Below are 15,298 nucleotides of genomic sequence, written 5' to 3' on the forward strand. Positions count from 1 at the left end.
AGGTAATTATCTCTTTGTGGAAATTCTGGCCTGACAGCTGGCGATCAACAGACCGCCTGGGACGCACGCTCAGCCAGCGCCTGATTTTTGCCACACTTCCCCGCCCTATAGTGGGCAATATATGCCACTTACGATTTTTTTATTATTTTTCCCGTGATCAGTGAACACAAATTAACAGGTTAGGAAGATTTTTTTTTTTTTTTTTGTTTTTTTTTTTTTTTTTGTATGCACCTGTGGGTGTCAAATGGTATATAGCTATGCGCCATTTAAGGGTTAATAAATCAATAGAGTTAGGCAGAGTGCCAGAGTTATGGAAAGTTGCTAATGTGATACCAATTTTTAAGAATGGGGATAGATCACTTGCGTCAAACTATCGACCAATTAGCCTAACGTCTATTGTGGGAAAGTTACTTGAATCGATTATTGCAAATAAAATTCATCTTCATCTTGAAAAACACAAATTATTAAATGAGTCGCAACATGATTTTACAAATGGCCGTTCATGTTTAACAAATTTGCTATCTTTTTATTTCAGCATAGTTGAGGCAGTTGATAGTGGTAAGGATTGTGATGTCGTGTACCTTGACTTTAGCAAAGCTTTTGATACGGTGCCACATGAAAGACTGATTAAAAAAATAGAGGCTCATGGTATTGGAGGTGCTATATTAAGTTGGATTAGGGCATGGCTATTCCAAAGGAAACAGAGAGTTAGTATAAATGGGGTTAAGTCAGGGTGGGGAAAATGTTGTAAGTGGAGTGCCTCAGGGCTCTGTCCTGGGACCTCTGTTGTTTATAATATATATCAATGATTTAGATTCAGGTTTGAGTAGCAACATTTGCAAATTTGCCGATGACACAAAAATCGGCAGGGAAATTAACACAGAAGACGACTCACTATCACTTCAAGTTGGTCTAAATAGGGTTTTGAAATGGTCAAAGGATTGGCAGATGCAGTTTAGCCCTCAAACCGCTAGGGGCCCAAATGGAATTCACACCCACAGGCGCAACAAAAAAAAAAATTCCAAAAAATTCTTTCGTCTTATAGAAGTGTTCATTTTTGTTCCCTGATCACGGAAAAAATAACAAAAAAATCGTAGGTGGCATATTTTAGCAGCAATAGGGTAGGGAAGTGTGGCAAAAAAGGGGCGTTAGCAGAGCCTTCGCCAGATGAGGTCTACTCCGCCCGAGCTGTCAGACGGCAGTGGCCACAAATATATTATTACCTAATTATTTCAATGTCTCTGATTTTTTCTTAGTTTTTTTGCAGTAATATTATTCCATACAGTGAATTGTGGTATATTTATATTATAAAATGTGTGAACCATCACTGTACTCAAAATTATGGTGTGCATATTAGTGATTCAATTATTATGTTCATAAAACAATAAACAAATAGTTTTGCTGTTGTTACACTATATACACAGGTTATATATAAGTATTTGCATGTTTTGTACACCATAACGAACTACTAAGTTGGTCTTGTGAGTCAAAAAGCAACGAGGAGTGACCGCCAAACACCAGCGAGCCAAATCACTGCCACTCCCTCCCTCAACACCACCTCACTCACCCTCATTCACCTCCTACAATACTCTTTCTGTATTTATTCACTATACACAGACGTTATATATACGTATTTACATGTTTTGTTCACCATAACTGTACATCTAAGCTTGTATGGTGAGTAAAGGCCACAAAGACGTAGCTACTCACACAGTCAGCTGATCGGCGGCCGCCCTCAAGGCCAGACGAACTAATATTTGTCCTTCAACAATACTGTTTGTGGTGTTATTACGCTATATACACATATTATATATAAGTATCTACCTGTTTTATTCACCATACCTGAACAAATAAGCTGGTATGGTGCCCAAAAACTATTGTGGTCACCAGTAAACAACATGATAAGTCGTGCAGACGACGCCACCGCCCTCACCAAAATGGCGGCTCCCAACCTACTTCTCTTGCTGTTTATGCCCTATATACACACGTTATATATAAGTATCTACATTTGTGTTCACCATATCGAACCACTAGGCTGGTATGGTGAGTGCAGTCAATAAATGGTGGCCACACACAGTCAGAAGGCGACGCCACAACCCTCCCTCGCACAGCCTTACGCCTCCCTCCATGGAGCACAGCGCTAAATATCACCACAATCCTGCTATTATCAGAATCCTGGTCAGTTTTATCACAGTCAGGGGGCTTCAGTAATACTCTCACTGCTAAATAATAGCAGTATCATATATATTATGGTATTTGTAGGCGATGCTGTAGTCACAAGCTGAACAGCGGTGCTGTGAGCTCGTGTTGCGTGCGCCAGCCTTGGTGGCTTGCTCAATACTGACACTCTCACACCCAAGAATGTTGGGCTGGATTTTTTTTCTAGGTGGCATCTGGCAACTATCGGTCATGGCTGTACTATAGCTGCCCCTATCCCAGGCGGGGAGTTTAAATTATAGCGCTAGACACGAAATCATATATAAATGATGTGCGCGGTTTCGGTTTTGTCACTGATATCATTTATATATGATATGCGCGGTTTGAGGGTTAATGCTGATAAATGTAAAGTTTTGAGGCTAGGTAATGATGATAGAGTTACAAGATACGAGCTAGATGGTGTTGAGATTGCGAAGTCGAATTGCGAAAGGGATCTGGGAGTTATGATAAGTAAGAATTTAAAACAAAAGGATCAATGCATGAATGTTCATAATAAGGCAAATAGGACACTGGGATTTATTAATCGAAGCTTTAGTAACAAGACACCTGGTGTGGTTCTTCAGCTATATCTTGCTCTGGTTAGGCCCCATTTAGATTATGCAGTTCAGTTTTGGTCGCTGTACTATAGAATGGATATAAACTCACTTGAACGTGTCCAGCGTAGGATGACTAAGTTAATTCCCCAAATTAGAAATCTTTCATATGAAGAAAGATTAACAAAGCTTAAATTGCATTCACTGGAAAGGCGAAGAGTTAGGGGAGACATGATAGAGGTTTACAAGTGGATGAATGGACATAACAAAGGAGATATTAATAGGGTATTAAAATTATCAACACAAGACAGAACACGAAACAATGGGTATAAATTGGATAAGTTTAGATTTAAGAAAGACTTGGGTAAATACTGGTTCGGTAACAGGGTTGTTGATTTGTGGAACCAATTACCGCATAACGTGGTGGAGGTGGGGTCCCCCGATTGTTTCAAGCGCGGGTTGGACAAGTATATGAGTGGGATTGGGTGGTTATAGATAGGAGCTGCCTCGTATGGGCCAATAGGCCTTCTGCAGTTACCTTTGTTCTTATGTTCTTATGTTCTTAAATGAACATGAAACATTGGTATGAATAACTGTATGATGGGAGGGGCAAAGTTGGCAAATATAATGTTGGAGGAGTGAGGGAGGGCTGGCTGGGTGTGGCTGCTCACACTCGCGGTGTTCTGAATGTGTTGATGGTGAATGTATATAGTGTGTGACAGTGTATAGTCTGTAAATAGATTGTATATATACATAAATTAGCATGATACATGGTAAATATGTGCAGCTAATGTGTACACAAGTGTCATGCACGTAACACAGTGTCCTTGGACAGTACAGATGTTTTACTGACATAATATTGTGTACGTGTTCATTATACATAGGATTAGCGCATAAAAACAAATAATGTATTTGGAACTGTGCGCAAAAAATGAACAAAAATATATTTGCGGCAACTCGCACGCCCCGCCCCGGTCGCCCTACTGGCCCCGGGAGCTTACAGCACGGGCGCACGGGGAATGATGACATCACACACCACTTACGGACCACATAGCAGCCAAAGTAAGTACAATTTCAAAATTCCGTTGCTATACCCATATACAGGGATGGGTTTTTGACACTTTCAGAACTAATATGAATTTTTTCCCAAGAATTTATTTCTTGCGCACTGGGAGGGGGGTGTAATATTTATAGGCCGCGCAGTTAAAGGGTTAAAGTGTCAAAAACCCTTTCCTCAGTATGGGTATGTAAAAAAAATATTGAAATTGTACTTTGGCAGCTAAGTTGGCGCGTGACGTCATCATTCCCCGTTTGCCCAGGACGTATGCTCCCGGGGCCAGTAAGGCGCCTGGGGCGGGGTGCGCGAGTTGCCACGAATATATTTTTGTTCATTTTTTACGCACAGTTCCAAATACATTTTATATGTTTTTACATGCTAATCCTATGTATAATGAACACGTACACTATATTATGGCAGTAAAACATCCGTACTGTCCGAAGACACTGTTACGTGCATGACACTTGTGTACACATATGCTGCACATATTTACCATCTATCATGCTAATTTATGTATATATACAATCTATTTACAGACTATACACTGTCACACACTATATACATTCACCATCAAAACACTCAGAACACCTTGAGTGTGAGCAGCCACACCCAGCCAGTCTCCCTCACTCCAACATCTTACTCGCCAACATTGCTCCTGCCACCATACTGTTATTGTTCTTATTACACTAATTACACATGTTATATATACCTATCTACATGTTTTATTTACCAGAACTATGCAAGTAAGCCGGTATTGTGTCCAAACAGTACAGTTGCCACCATACACTGCATGAAAAATCACACAGCAGACGACGCTACGATTACTATGTAACCTCCCTCACCAAAATAGCTCCTCTCAACATTCTTCTGTTGCTGTTATTACACTATATACACACTGTATATATACACATGTACATGTGTGTTGCCCATAGCGAACCACTAAGCTAGTATGGTGAGCAAAACAAGAGTGGCTGCCACACAAACACACAGAGGTTACCTCAATTCTCTCCCTCCCTCCCTCACCAAAATTCCTCCTTCCACAATACTACGCACAACCCTAATTATAACCACAATCCTGGTCACTAATTCCTGTAAATGAATAATTGACCACATGTTTATTTTGAAAAGGAACCTAAGAAATCATTTGAAGATTCCTAAATGGACGAAATAACGCTGTGGTGCTGTGGCTAGCGCTGTGAACATTGTGAACAGCATTGAATCACTGATATTTGAACACTGTGCCCAGTCATTATCACACTCAGGCTCTTCTATAACACTATCATGGCTAAATAATACAAGTTATATATATATTTTGACATTATTAGGCGATGCTGTGGTCACACACTGAACAGCAGTGCTGTGCGCTCATGCTGCGAGCACCAGCCTTGGTTGCTCACTCACTACTGAGGCTCTGACACCCGGCAATGTGGACCATGATTTTTTTTAAAGATGGCGTATGTTTACAAGAGCCCTGAGGAAGCTGATGTGAACCCCATGTATCCGCGGGAGTTTTGAATGGAACGTGAAAAATAAAAACACCTGGAGGTGCGTTGCGCACCCGAAGCCTGGGCCTGCAGGCACGTTGCGCAGTTTAAGGGTTAAGGACCTGCCCGAAACGCTGCGCGTACTAGTGGCTTTAAAGAATGTAATTACTATGCTATGTATCCTCACAATCCCAATGTACCTTCTTGTATATATATATAAATAAATAATAAATAAAAAATAAATAATATACAATATTTTTTTTTTACTTTCCCCCGTGATCAGGGAACATATTTTAACAACATAAGAAAGGAAACAGGAAATAATTTTGTTAATTTTTTCTTCTTGTGCACCATCAGAGAGTCACATGTGAAGTACCGGGGTTAACAAACAGCTATGTTTACTTCTATGTTTAAAAGCTGCCAATATGGGAGCTTTTTAACATAGAAGTAAAGATTTGTTATAATGTCATCAGTATATGAAAATATGCAGTGAATTATACTATACCTTCAGCAGAAGAACTCTAGTCCAGCTAAAATAGCAAATAAAGGCAAAGTAGGCCATTCCAAGCAGCATTCCAACACTTTGAAATAAATTTCTTGCGCACACAAATTGCTGAAACTGGATGGGGCGCTGGTGAAGCACATCATATCGGTATCTCTGTGTTCGATATACTACTGGTTCATCAGTGGGCAAGGGTATTCCCCAGAGTCCTAACTTGTCATTCTTGTGAAGAATTCCTCTGAAATATTTAAAAAACCAGCATTGAATGTAATGAAACGTCATTTTCTGGGTGAGACCTGGAAGCTTCCCGGAGCTATCCAGGCTGATATTTAACTATCAGCTTTCTGGCATTAGTCAAAGTGCATGGAGTTCTTGCCTACCGGGGACCACGAGCCAGGAACTGGCCCCCCTCAGAAAGGCATGAGGAGCAATGGCCTATAGAAACCCCCGTGTGGTTGGGAACATTCTATGTCTGCCATCGACCGGGTCTGGCATTCAGAAAGATAGGCGCCCCAAAATAAACCCCTATTTTTTTTTAAATATTGCTACCGAGAGCCAAACCAGTGACATAACTCCTCACCGAAAATTAGCAAACGAGCATATTATCATGTTGCCACTCTGTTGTCTGCGCAACCCCCCCCCCCCCACTCCCTGGGAGGGGAAAGGGGGCCCCAGACCCTTGCACCGGCACTTCAACCAGCAGTTCTTAGGCTGGATGTCAAACACACATGAAAACACCGCCGACCGGAGGGAGGGAGGGAGGGATGCCGGGGAGCCTCCGGGTCTCACTCAGAAAATGGCGTTTCATTACATTCAACGCTGGTTTTCTGGGGAAAGCCCCATCGTCTCCCCAGAGCTAACATCCCAAAGACAAGAAAAAACACAGGGACTTACCTAAGAGGTGGTCAGTCTTCAGTCCTCAACACGAAGTCGAGACAACTGACAAACTGCTGACCCAATGCAACGCAGGCCCTACCAGGTCCAGGGACACTGACAAGGTAGCGAGCAGCCAGGACCCTGTTCGACCTCCAAAAACCCTTTGCCCAAATGTCAAGCCAAGACATGTTGCCAAAGACGGCAGCCAAAGCAGCAAACTTACGAACGTCGTGGGCATGGCGATAAACCACAGGCTGCCTAGACTTAATAACCCTGTGGACGACCTGAGAGACCCGAGCCCAGGAACAGGGAAGGAGAGAGACCCGAGCCCGGGAACAGGAAAGGAGGAAAACCTGGTCAAACCCAAAGCGCATCCCTGGCCAACGAAGCCGTGGCGCACAAATAACGGCGGAGACCCGCAACCAAACACAACACATAAGAGACCCCCCAGCCTGACCAACCAAGCATCAACAACCCAAGGACCCCACCAGAAAGCAGCAGTCACATTCTTTGCCAGAAAAGAAGGAGACGCTTGCAAGCGAACAAACCTACCACCAGGATCGAAGGAGCAGAAACCCCTGCGTCGGAGGAAAGCATGAAACTCCCTGAGCTGACCCCCAGAGGCCGATGCCAACAGGAAAGGAGCCTTAGAAAAACAGTCCTGATCCTTAGGGGCCACAACAAACTGAGGAGGAGAGAAGAGAGAACACCCGGTTCAAAGACCAGGATGGCTCAGGAGGAACATGAGCAGGTCAGAGGTGAAACAATGCATGAGACAGCTTGCAGAACGGGACAGAACTTGCATCAATACTGAACACAAGCTGGAGTGGCTCCGCCAGCGCCCCACAACAGGAATGGCTGTGTTGGTGAAAGAACACCTGAAGGTAAGTGTGTTAATACTTAAAAATCCTTGAGAAGTTGACATAATGGCAATGCAGGTCTGGAATCAGGATTATAAACTAATAATTGTAAATGCCTACAGCCCACCAGCAAGCAACACATAGTCAAAGGAAGACCTGGATGACAAATGAGAGGGCCTCATAATGGTCATGAGAGAAATTATAGTACAAGCAGGGAAAGATAAATCACGACTGTTGATCCTAGGGGGAATTCAACTTTAAAGCAATAGCCTGGGATGCATATGAAGCAAGAATGGAGGACTTTTGGACATGCAGATCTGAAAACTTCATTCTGGAGACATTCTTGTATCAACATGTCAAGGAGGCCACAAGAATGAGGGAAGGGGATGTGCCATCAGTACTGGATCTAGCAATCACCAGGAAAGAAGAAGAGATATTTGACATCAAGTACCTTCCTTCCTTGGGAAAGAGTGATCATGTCCTATTAGACAATAAATATGCTTTAAGATATCATCTAGAAGAAAATGGGGGCATTAACCCTTGTGTTGCTAAGGGCCATTTGGCTATTGTCACCCACAGGCGCATAACAAAACAAAAATTCTTCTAAACCTGTTAATTTGTGTTCCCTGATCACGGACAAAAATTAAAAAATCGTAAATGTTATATTTTGCCCGCTATAGGGCACGGAAGTCTGGCAAAAAAGAGGCGCTGACTCAGCGTGTGTTCAAGGCAGTCTGCTCAGCCCCAGCTGTCAGGAAGGATTGGCCACAAAGAGATAATTACCTAATTATTTCAATGTCTTTGATTGATTTTTTCTTTGTTTTTTTGCTGTAATATTATTCAATAGTGTGTAGTGTGATATATTTATATAATAAATTGTGTGAATCATCGCTGCACTCAAAATTATGGTGTGCATATTAGTGATTCAATTATTGTGTTCATAAAACAATAAACAAATACTTTGTCGGTTATTACACTATATACACAGGTCATATATACGTATCTGCATGTTTTGTTCACCATAACGAACCACTAAGTTGAAATTGCAAGTCAAAAAGCAGCGAGGTGTGGCCACCACATCTGCCAGTCAGCCTCTCACTGCCACTCCCTCAATGACTTCTCACTCGCCCACATCCTCCTCCCACCATACTGTTCTTGCTTTTATTCACTATATACAGATGTTATATAAAAGTATCAACATGTTCTGTTCACCATAAATGTTCATCTAAGCTGGTACAGTGCCCAAAGAGCATAGTGGCCACCCATACCCAGCATGATAAATCATGCAGATGTCGCCACTTCCCTCACCAAAATGACTTCTCACCACACTCCATTTTGCTGTTATTTCACTATATATATACGTTATATATAAGTATCTACATTTGTGTTCGTCATAATGAACCACTAAGTTGGTATGCTAAGTGGCAGTGGCAGCCCGCCATTGGCTGTCACTCCCTCACCTGACTTGCCACCATTCTCCTTCCACCATACTTTTTTTGCTTTTATTCATTATATACAAACGTTATATATAACTATTTGCATGTTTTATTCACCATAGCGAACAACTAAGCTGGTATATTGAGTCCAGACTGTAAAAGGTGGTCACACAGAGTCAGCAGACAACGCTACCTCCTTCCCCAAAATGATTACTCCTCTCACTAAAGCGCTAATTATCACAACAATCCTGCTATTATCAGAATCATGGCCATTTTTATCACAGTCAGGGGTCTTCTGTAATACTATCATCGCTAAATAATAGCATATACATATATATTAAGGCATTTTTAGGCGATGCTGTGGTCACAAGCTGAACAGCAGTGCTATGAGCTCATGCTACGTGTCCCAGCCTTGGTGGCTCAGTAATGAGGACCTCACACGATTTAGGCCCACGATTTAAAAAAAAAAAAAATAGCATCTGTTTACAAGAGCCCTGATGAAGGCGAGGTGAACCCTGTGTATCCACGGGCCGTTTAAATCTTGTGTAGTACTCCAACACGTCATAAGACGTGATGCGCAATTCATAGTAAGTTACTCAACACGTCATATGACATGTTGAGTAACGCTTAACCCTTAAATTGCGCATTGCATCATATGATGCTTTGACCAACTTGCAGTAAATTGGCATCTCATCATATGATGCTTTGGAGTACTATGCAAGATTTAAATGGCCCGTGGATACACGGGGTTCACAACACCTACATCAGGGCTTTTGTAAACAGACCCCATTGTTAAAAAAAATTGTGGGCCAAATTCCCGGGTGTTAGGGGCCTCAGTATAGAGTGAGCTACCAAGCCTGACGCACGCAGCATGAGCTCACAGCACTGCTGTTCAGCTTGTGACCACAGCATCGCCAAAAAATGCCATAATATACTTGTTCATGCTATTATGTAGCGATGATATTATTACAGAAGACCCCTGACTGTAATAAAACTGACCAGGGTTCTGATAATAGCAGGACTGTGGTGATATTTAGCGCTGTGCTCTATGGAGGGAGGAGTAATGCTGTGGGAGGGAGGGTAGTGGCATTGTCTTCTGACTGTGTGTGTCCACCTTTTATTGACTGCACTCACCATACCAGCTTAGTGATTCGCTATGGTGAACAAAAATGTAGATACTTATATATAACGTGTGTATAGAGGGTATAAACAGCAAGAGAAGTAGGTTGGGAGCCGCCATTTTGGTGAGGGCGGTGACGTCGTCTGCACGACTTATCATGTTGTTTACTGGTGACAACTATGGTCTTTGGTCACCATACCAGTTTACTTGTACAAGTATGGTGAATAAAACAGGTAGACTTATATATAATGTGTGTATATAGCGTAATAACACCACAAACAGTATTGTTGGAGGAGAAATATTAGTGCGCCTGGCCTTGAGGGCGGCCGCCACCAGCTGACTGGGTGAGTAGCTACGTCTTTGTGCCTTTAATAACCATACAAGCTTAGATGTACAGTTATGGTGAACAAAACATGTAAATACTTATATATAACGTCTGTATATAAAAGCAAAAACAGTACGGTGGCAAGGTGAGGTGAGGGAGGGAGGGAGTGGCAGCCAGTGGCGGGCTGCCATTGCCACTGCCACTCAGCATACCAACTTAGTGGTTCGTTATAGTGAACACGAATGTAGATACTTATATATAGCATATGTATATAGTGAATAAAAGCAAAAACAGTATTGTGGGAGGAGAATGTGGGAGAGTCAGGTGACTTGAGGGAGGGAGGAAGTAGCAGCCAGTGGCGGGCTGCCACTGGCTGCCACTCAGTATGCCAACTTAGTGGTTCGTTACGGTGAACACGAATGTAGATACTTATATATAACGTCTGTATACAGTGAACAAAAGCAAAAACAGTATGGTGGGAGGAGAATGTGGGTGAATGAGGTGTTGAGGGAGGGAGTGAGTGGCTGGCTGGTACACGGCGGTCACTCCTCGTTACTTTTTGACTCATAATAGCAACTTAGTGGTTCGTTATGGTGAACAAAACATGCAGATACTTATATATAACCTGTGTATATAGTGTAATTACCGACAATGTATTTGTTCACTGTTTGATGAACATAATTGAATCAACAATATGCACACCATATTTTTGAATACAGTGATGATTCACTCATTTCATTATATAAATATATCACACTACACACTATTGAATAATATTACAGCAAAAAAACTACGAAAAATCAATCAGAGACATTGAAATAATTAGGTAATTATCTCTTTGTGGCAACTCAGACCTGACAGCTGGCGAGCAACAGACCGCCTGGGACGCACGCTGAGTCAGCGCCTGTTTTTTGCCAGACTTCCATGCCCTATAGTGGGCAATATATGCCACTTATGATTTTTTTATTATTTTTCCCTTGATCAGTGAGCACAAATTAACATGTTTAGAAGAAAAAATTATTATTAATTTTTTTTTTTATGCGCCTGTTAACCCTCAAACCGCGCATATCATATATAAATGATATCAGTGACAAAACCGAAACCGCGCACATCATTTATATATGATTTCGTGTCTAGCGCTATAATTTAAACTCCCCGCCTGGGATAGGGGCAGCTATAGTACAGCCACGACTGATAGTTGCCAGATGCCACCTAGAAAAAAAATCCAGGCCAACATTCTTGGGTGTTACAGCGTCAGTATTGAGCAAGCCCCCAAGGCTGGCGCACGCAGCACGAGCTCACAGCACCGCTGTTCAGCTTGTGACCACAGCATCGCCTACAAATACCATAATATATATGATACTGCTATTATTTAGCAGTGATAGTATTACTGAAGCCCCCTGACTGTGATAAAACTGACCAGGATTCTGATAATAGCAGGATTGTGGTGATATTTAGCGCTGTGCTCCATGGAGGGGGGCATAAGGCTGTGCGAGGGAGGGTTGTGGCGTCGTCTTCTGACTGTGTGTGGCCACCATTTATTGACTGCACTCACCATACCAGCTTAGTGGTTCGATATGGTGAACACAAATGTAGATACTTATATATAACGTGTGTATAGAGTGTGATAACAGCGAGAGGAGTAGGTTGGGAGCCGCCATTTTGGTGAGGGAGGAGCGTCGTCTGCACGTCTTGGCATGGTGTTTACTGATGGCCACTATGGTCTTTGGGCACCATACCAGCTTATTTGTTCAGGTATGGTGAATAAAACAGGTAGATACTTATATATAATATGTGTATATAGCATAATAACACCACAAACAATATTGTTGAAGACAAATATTAGTGCGTCTGGCCTTGAGGGCAGCCGCCGATCAGCTGACTGTGTGAGTAGCTACGTCTTTGTGGCCTTTACTCACCATACAAGCTTAGATGTACAGTTATGGTGAACAAAACATGTAAATACGTATATATAACATCTGTGTATAGTGAATAAATACAGAAAGAGTATTGTAGCAGGTGAATGAGGGTGAGTGAGGTGGTGTTGAGGGAGGGAGTGGCTCGCTGGTGTTTGGCGGTCACTCCTCGTTGCTTTTTGACTCACAAGACCAACTTAGTAGTTCGTTATAGTGTACAAAACATGCAAATACTTATATATAACCTGTGTATATAGTGTAACAACAGCAAAACTATTTGTTTATTGTTTTATGAACATAATTGAATCACTAATATGCACACCATAATTTTGAGTACAGCGATGGTTCACACATTTTATAATATAAATATACCACAATTCACTGTATGGAATAATATTACTGCAAAAAAACTAAGAAAAAATCAGAGACATTGAAATAATTAGGTAATAATATATTTGTGGCAACTGCTGTCTGACAGCTCGGGCGGAGTAGACCTCATCTGGCGAAGGCTCTGCCAACGCCCCTTTTTTGCCACACTTCCCTACCCTATTGCGGCTAAAATATGCCACCTACGATTTTTTTGTTATTTTTTCCGTGATCAGGGAACAAAAATGAACACTTCTATAAGACGAAAGAATTTTTTGGAATTTTTTTTTTTGTTGCGCCTGTGGGTGTGAATTCCATTTGGGCCCCTAGCGGTTTGGGGGTTAATGACACATGCTAAATAGCCAGGCGCCATACAAGGGTTAAACTGTGCAACACATCATATGACGTGTTGCGCAGTTTAAGGGTTAAAACAGTTAATAAACTCGATTTCAAGAGAGGACATGAAGGGAAACTTTGAAATTTTTTTAATGAGTGTAACTGGACAGACTTGTTGCTAGGCAGGGAAGTAAATGAGATGTATGCCAAATTTTGCAAAATGTATGATGAAGACACACAAACATTCATACCTTCATTCATATTCATGCAGCTTTGTAAACCTCATCTTGGAGACATTCATGAATCAACACATCAAGCAGGCCACAAGAATGAGGGAAGAGGATGTTCTGTCAGTACTGGATCTAGTATTCACGAGGAAAGAAGAGGAGGTATTTGACATCCAGTACCTTCCTCCCTTGAAAAAGAGCGATCATGTCCTCTTGGACATTAAATACGCTATGCGATATATTCTAGTAGAAAATGGGGACAGTGAAACAGCTGTTAAACTCAATTTCAAGAGAGGATGCTATGGGGACTTAGAAATTTTTATCTTGGGTATAATTGGACAGACTTGTTGCTAGGCAAGAAAGTAAATGAGATGTATGCCAAATTTTGCACAATATATGATGAAGGCAAACAAACATTCATACCAAAACAAAAATGCAGACCTAGGAAACAGGGTTGGTTCAACAGAAATTGCGAGAAGGCCAGAGATCAAAAGACACAAGCATGGAATCATTATAGGAAGAGGCCAAACCCCCAAACATACCAGTAATACAAAGATGCAAGAAACAACTACACGTCAGTAAGGAGAGAAGCAGAGAGGAACTTTGAGAGCGGTATAGCAGACAAATGTAAATCAGATCCAGGCCTTTTCTATAAATTCATTAAAAGTAAGCTGCAAGTAAAGGATAATATTCAGAGGTTGAAAATGGAGGACAGATACACGGAAAATGAAAAAGAAATGTGTGAAACATTAAACGAAAAGTTCCAAAGTGTGTTTGTACAAAATGAGATCTTCAGAGAATCAGATACAATAAGAATTCCAGAGAACAACGTAGAGCGTATAGAGGTGTCTAGAGATGAAGTGGAAAATATGCTAAAGGAGCTAAGTAAGAACAATGCAGTTAGTCCAGGTGGCGTTTCACTATGGGTTCTGAGAGAATGTGCATCTGAGCTCAGCATTCCACTTCACCTGATCTTTCAGGCATCCCTGTGTACAGGAATCATAGCAGACGTGTGGAAACAGGCTAACATAGTTCCAATTTACAAAAGTAATAACCTAAGTGTAATTATCTAAGTGTAATTACAGGATGAGAGCTATGCTCGTGGTGTCCCGTCTACCCAGCACTCTTTGTCATATAACGCTTTGAAATTACTGACGGTTTTGGCCTCCACCACCTTCTCACCTAACTTGTTCCAACCGTCTACCATTCTGTTTACAAAAGTGAATTTTCTTATATTTCTCTGGCAGCTTTCTTTCGTTAGTTTAAATCTATGTTCTTGAAGTTCCAGGTCTCAGGAATTCTTCCCTATCAATTTTATCGATTCCTGTTACTATTTTGAATGTAGTGATCATTCTTTTTGCATATTTAATGTCTCTAACCTCTCCTCGTAGCTCTTGTCCTTCAGTTCTGGGAGCCACTTAGTGGCATGTCATTGCACCTTTTCCAGTTTGTTGATGTGCTTCTTAAGATATGGGGCACCGTACAACTGCTGTATATTCCAGCTTTGGTTTAACAAAAGTCAGGGAAGTGGCAGCAGTGGCAGCAGGGAAAACACCCCCTCAATTATAGACCTGTATCACTGACAAGAGTAATAGTGAAAGTATTGGAAAAACTAATCAAAACTAAATGGGTAGAACACCTGGAGAGAAATAATATAATATCACCCAGCCAGTATGGTTTTCGATCTGGAAGATCCAGTTTATCGAATTTACTCAGTTTCTATGATTGAGCCACAGAGATTTTACAGGAAACAGATTGACTGCATCTATCTGGACCTAAAAAAGGCTTTCAACAGAGTTCCACATAAGAGGTTGTTCTGGAAACTAGAAAATATTGGACGGGTGACAGGTAAGCTTCTAACATGGATGAAAAATTTTCTGACTGATAGAAAAATGAGGGCAGTAATCAGAGGCAATGTATCGGAATGGAGAAATGTCACACCCGGAGTACCACAGGGTTCAGTTCTTGCACCAGTGATGTTTATTGTCTACATAAATGATCTACCAGTTGGTATACAGAATTATATGAACATGTTTGCTGATG

At 41.6% G+C, this 15,298-nt stretch overlaps 1 protein-coding gene across 5 annotated transcripts in view; it reads right to left on the reverse strand.

Annotated features, from left to right (window-relative positions):
• Positions 1-15,298, reverse strand: part of LOC138349678 (saccharopine dehydrogenase-like oxidoreductase) — a 372,908-nt gene that overhangs the window by 126,426 nt on the left and 231,184 nt on the right. For all 5 annotated transcript variants that reach the window (XM_069307706.1, XM_069307705.1, XM_069307707.1 and 2 more), the window contains one exon: positions 5,797-6,031. In XM_069307706.1, the coding sequence (XP_069163807.1) occupies positions 5,797-6,031 (235 nt within the window). The remainder of the gene's footprint in view (positions 1-5,796; positions 6,032-15,298) is intronic.

The sequence above is a fragment of the Procambarus clarkii genome, chromosome 60 (assembly GCF_040958095.1).
Source record: "Procambarus clarkii isolate CNS0578487 chromosome 60, FALCON_Pclarkii_2.0, whole genome shotgun sequence".
Lineage (NCBI taxonomy): Eukaryota > Metazoa > Arthropoda > Malacostraca > Decapoda > Cambaridae > Procambarus > Procambarus clarkii.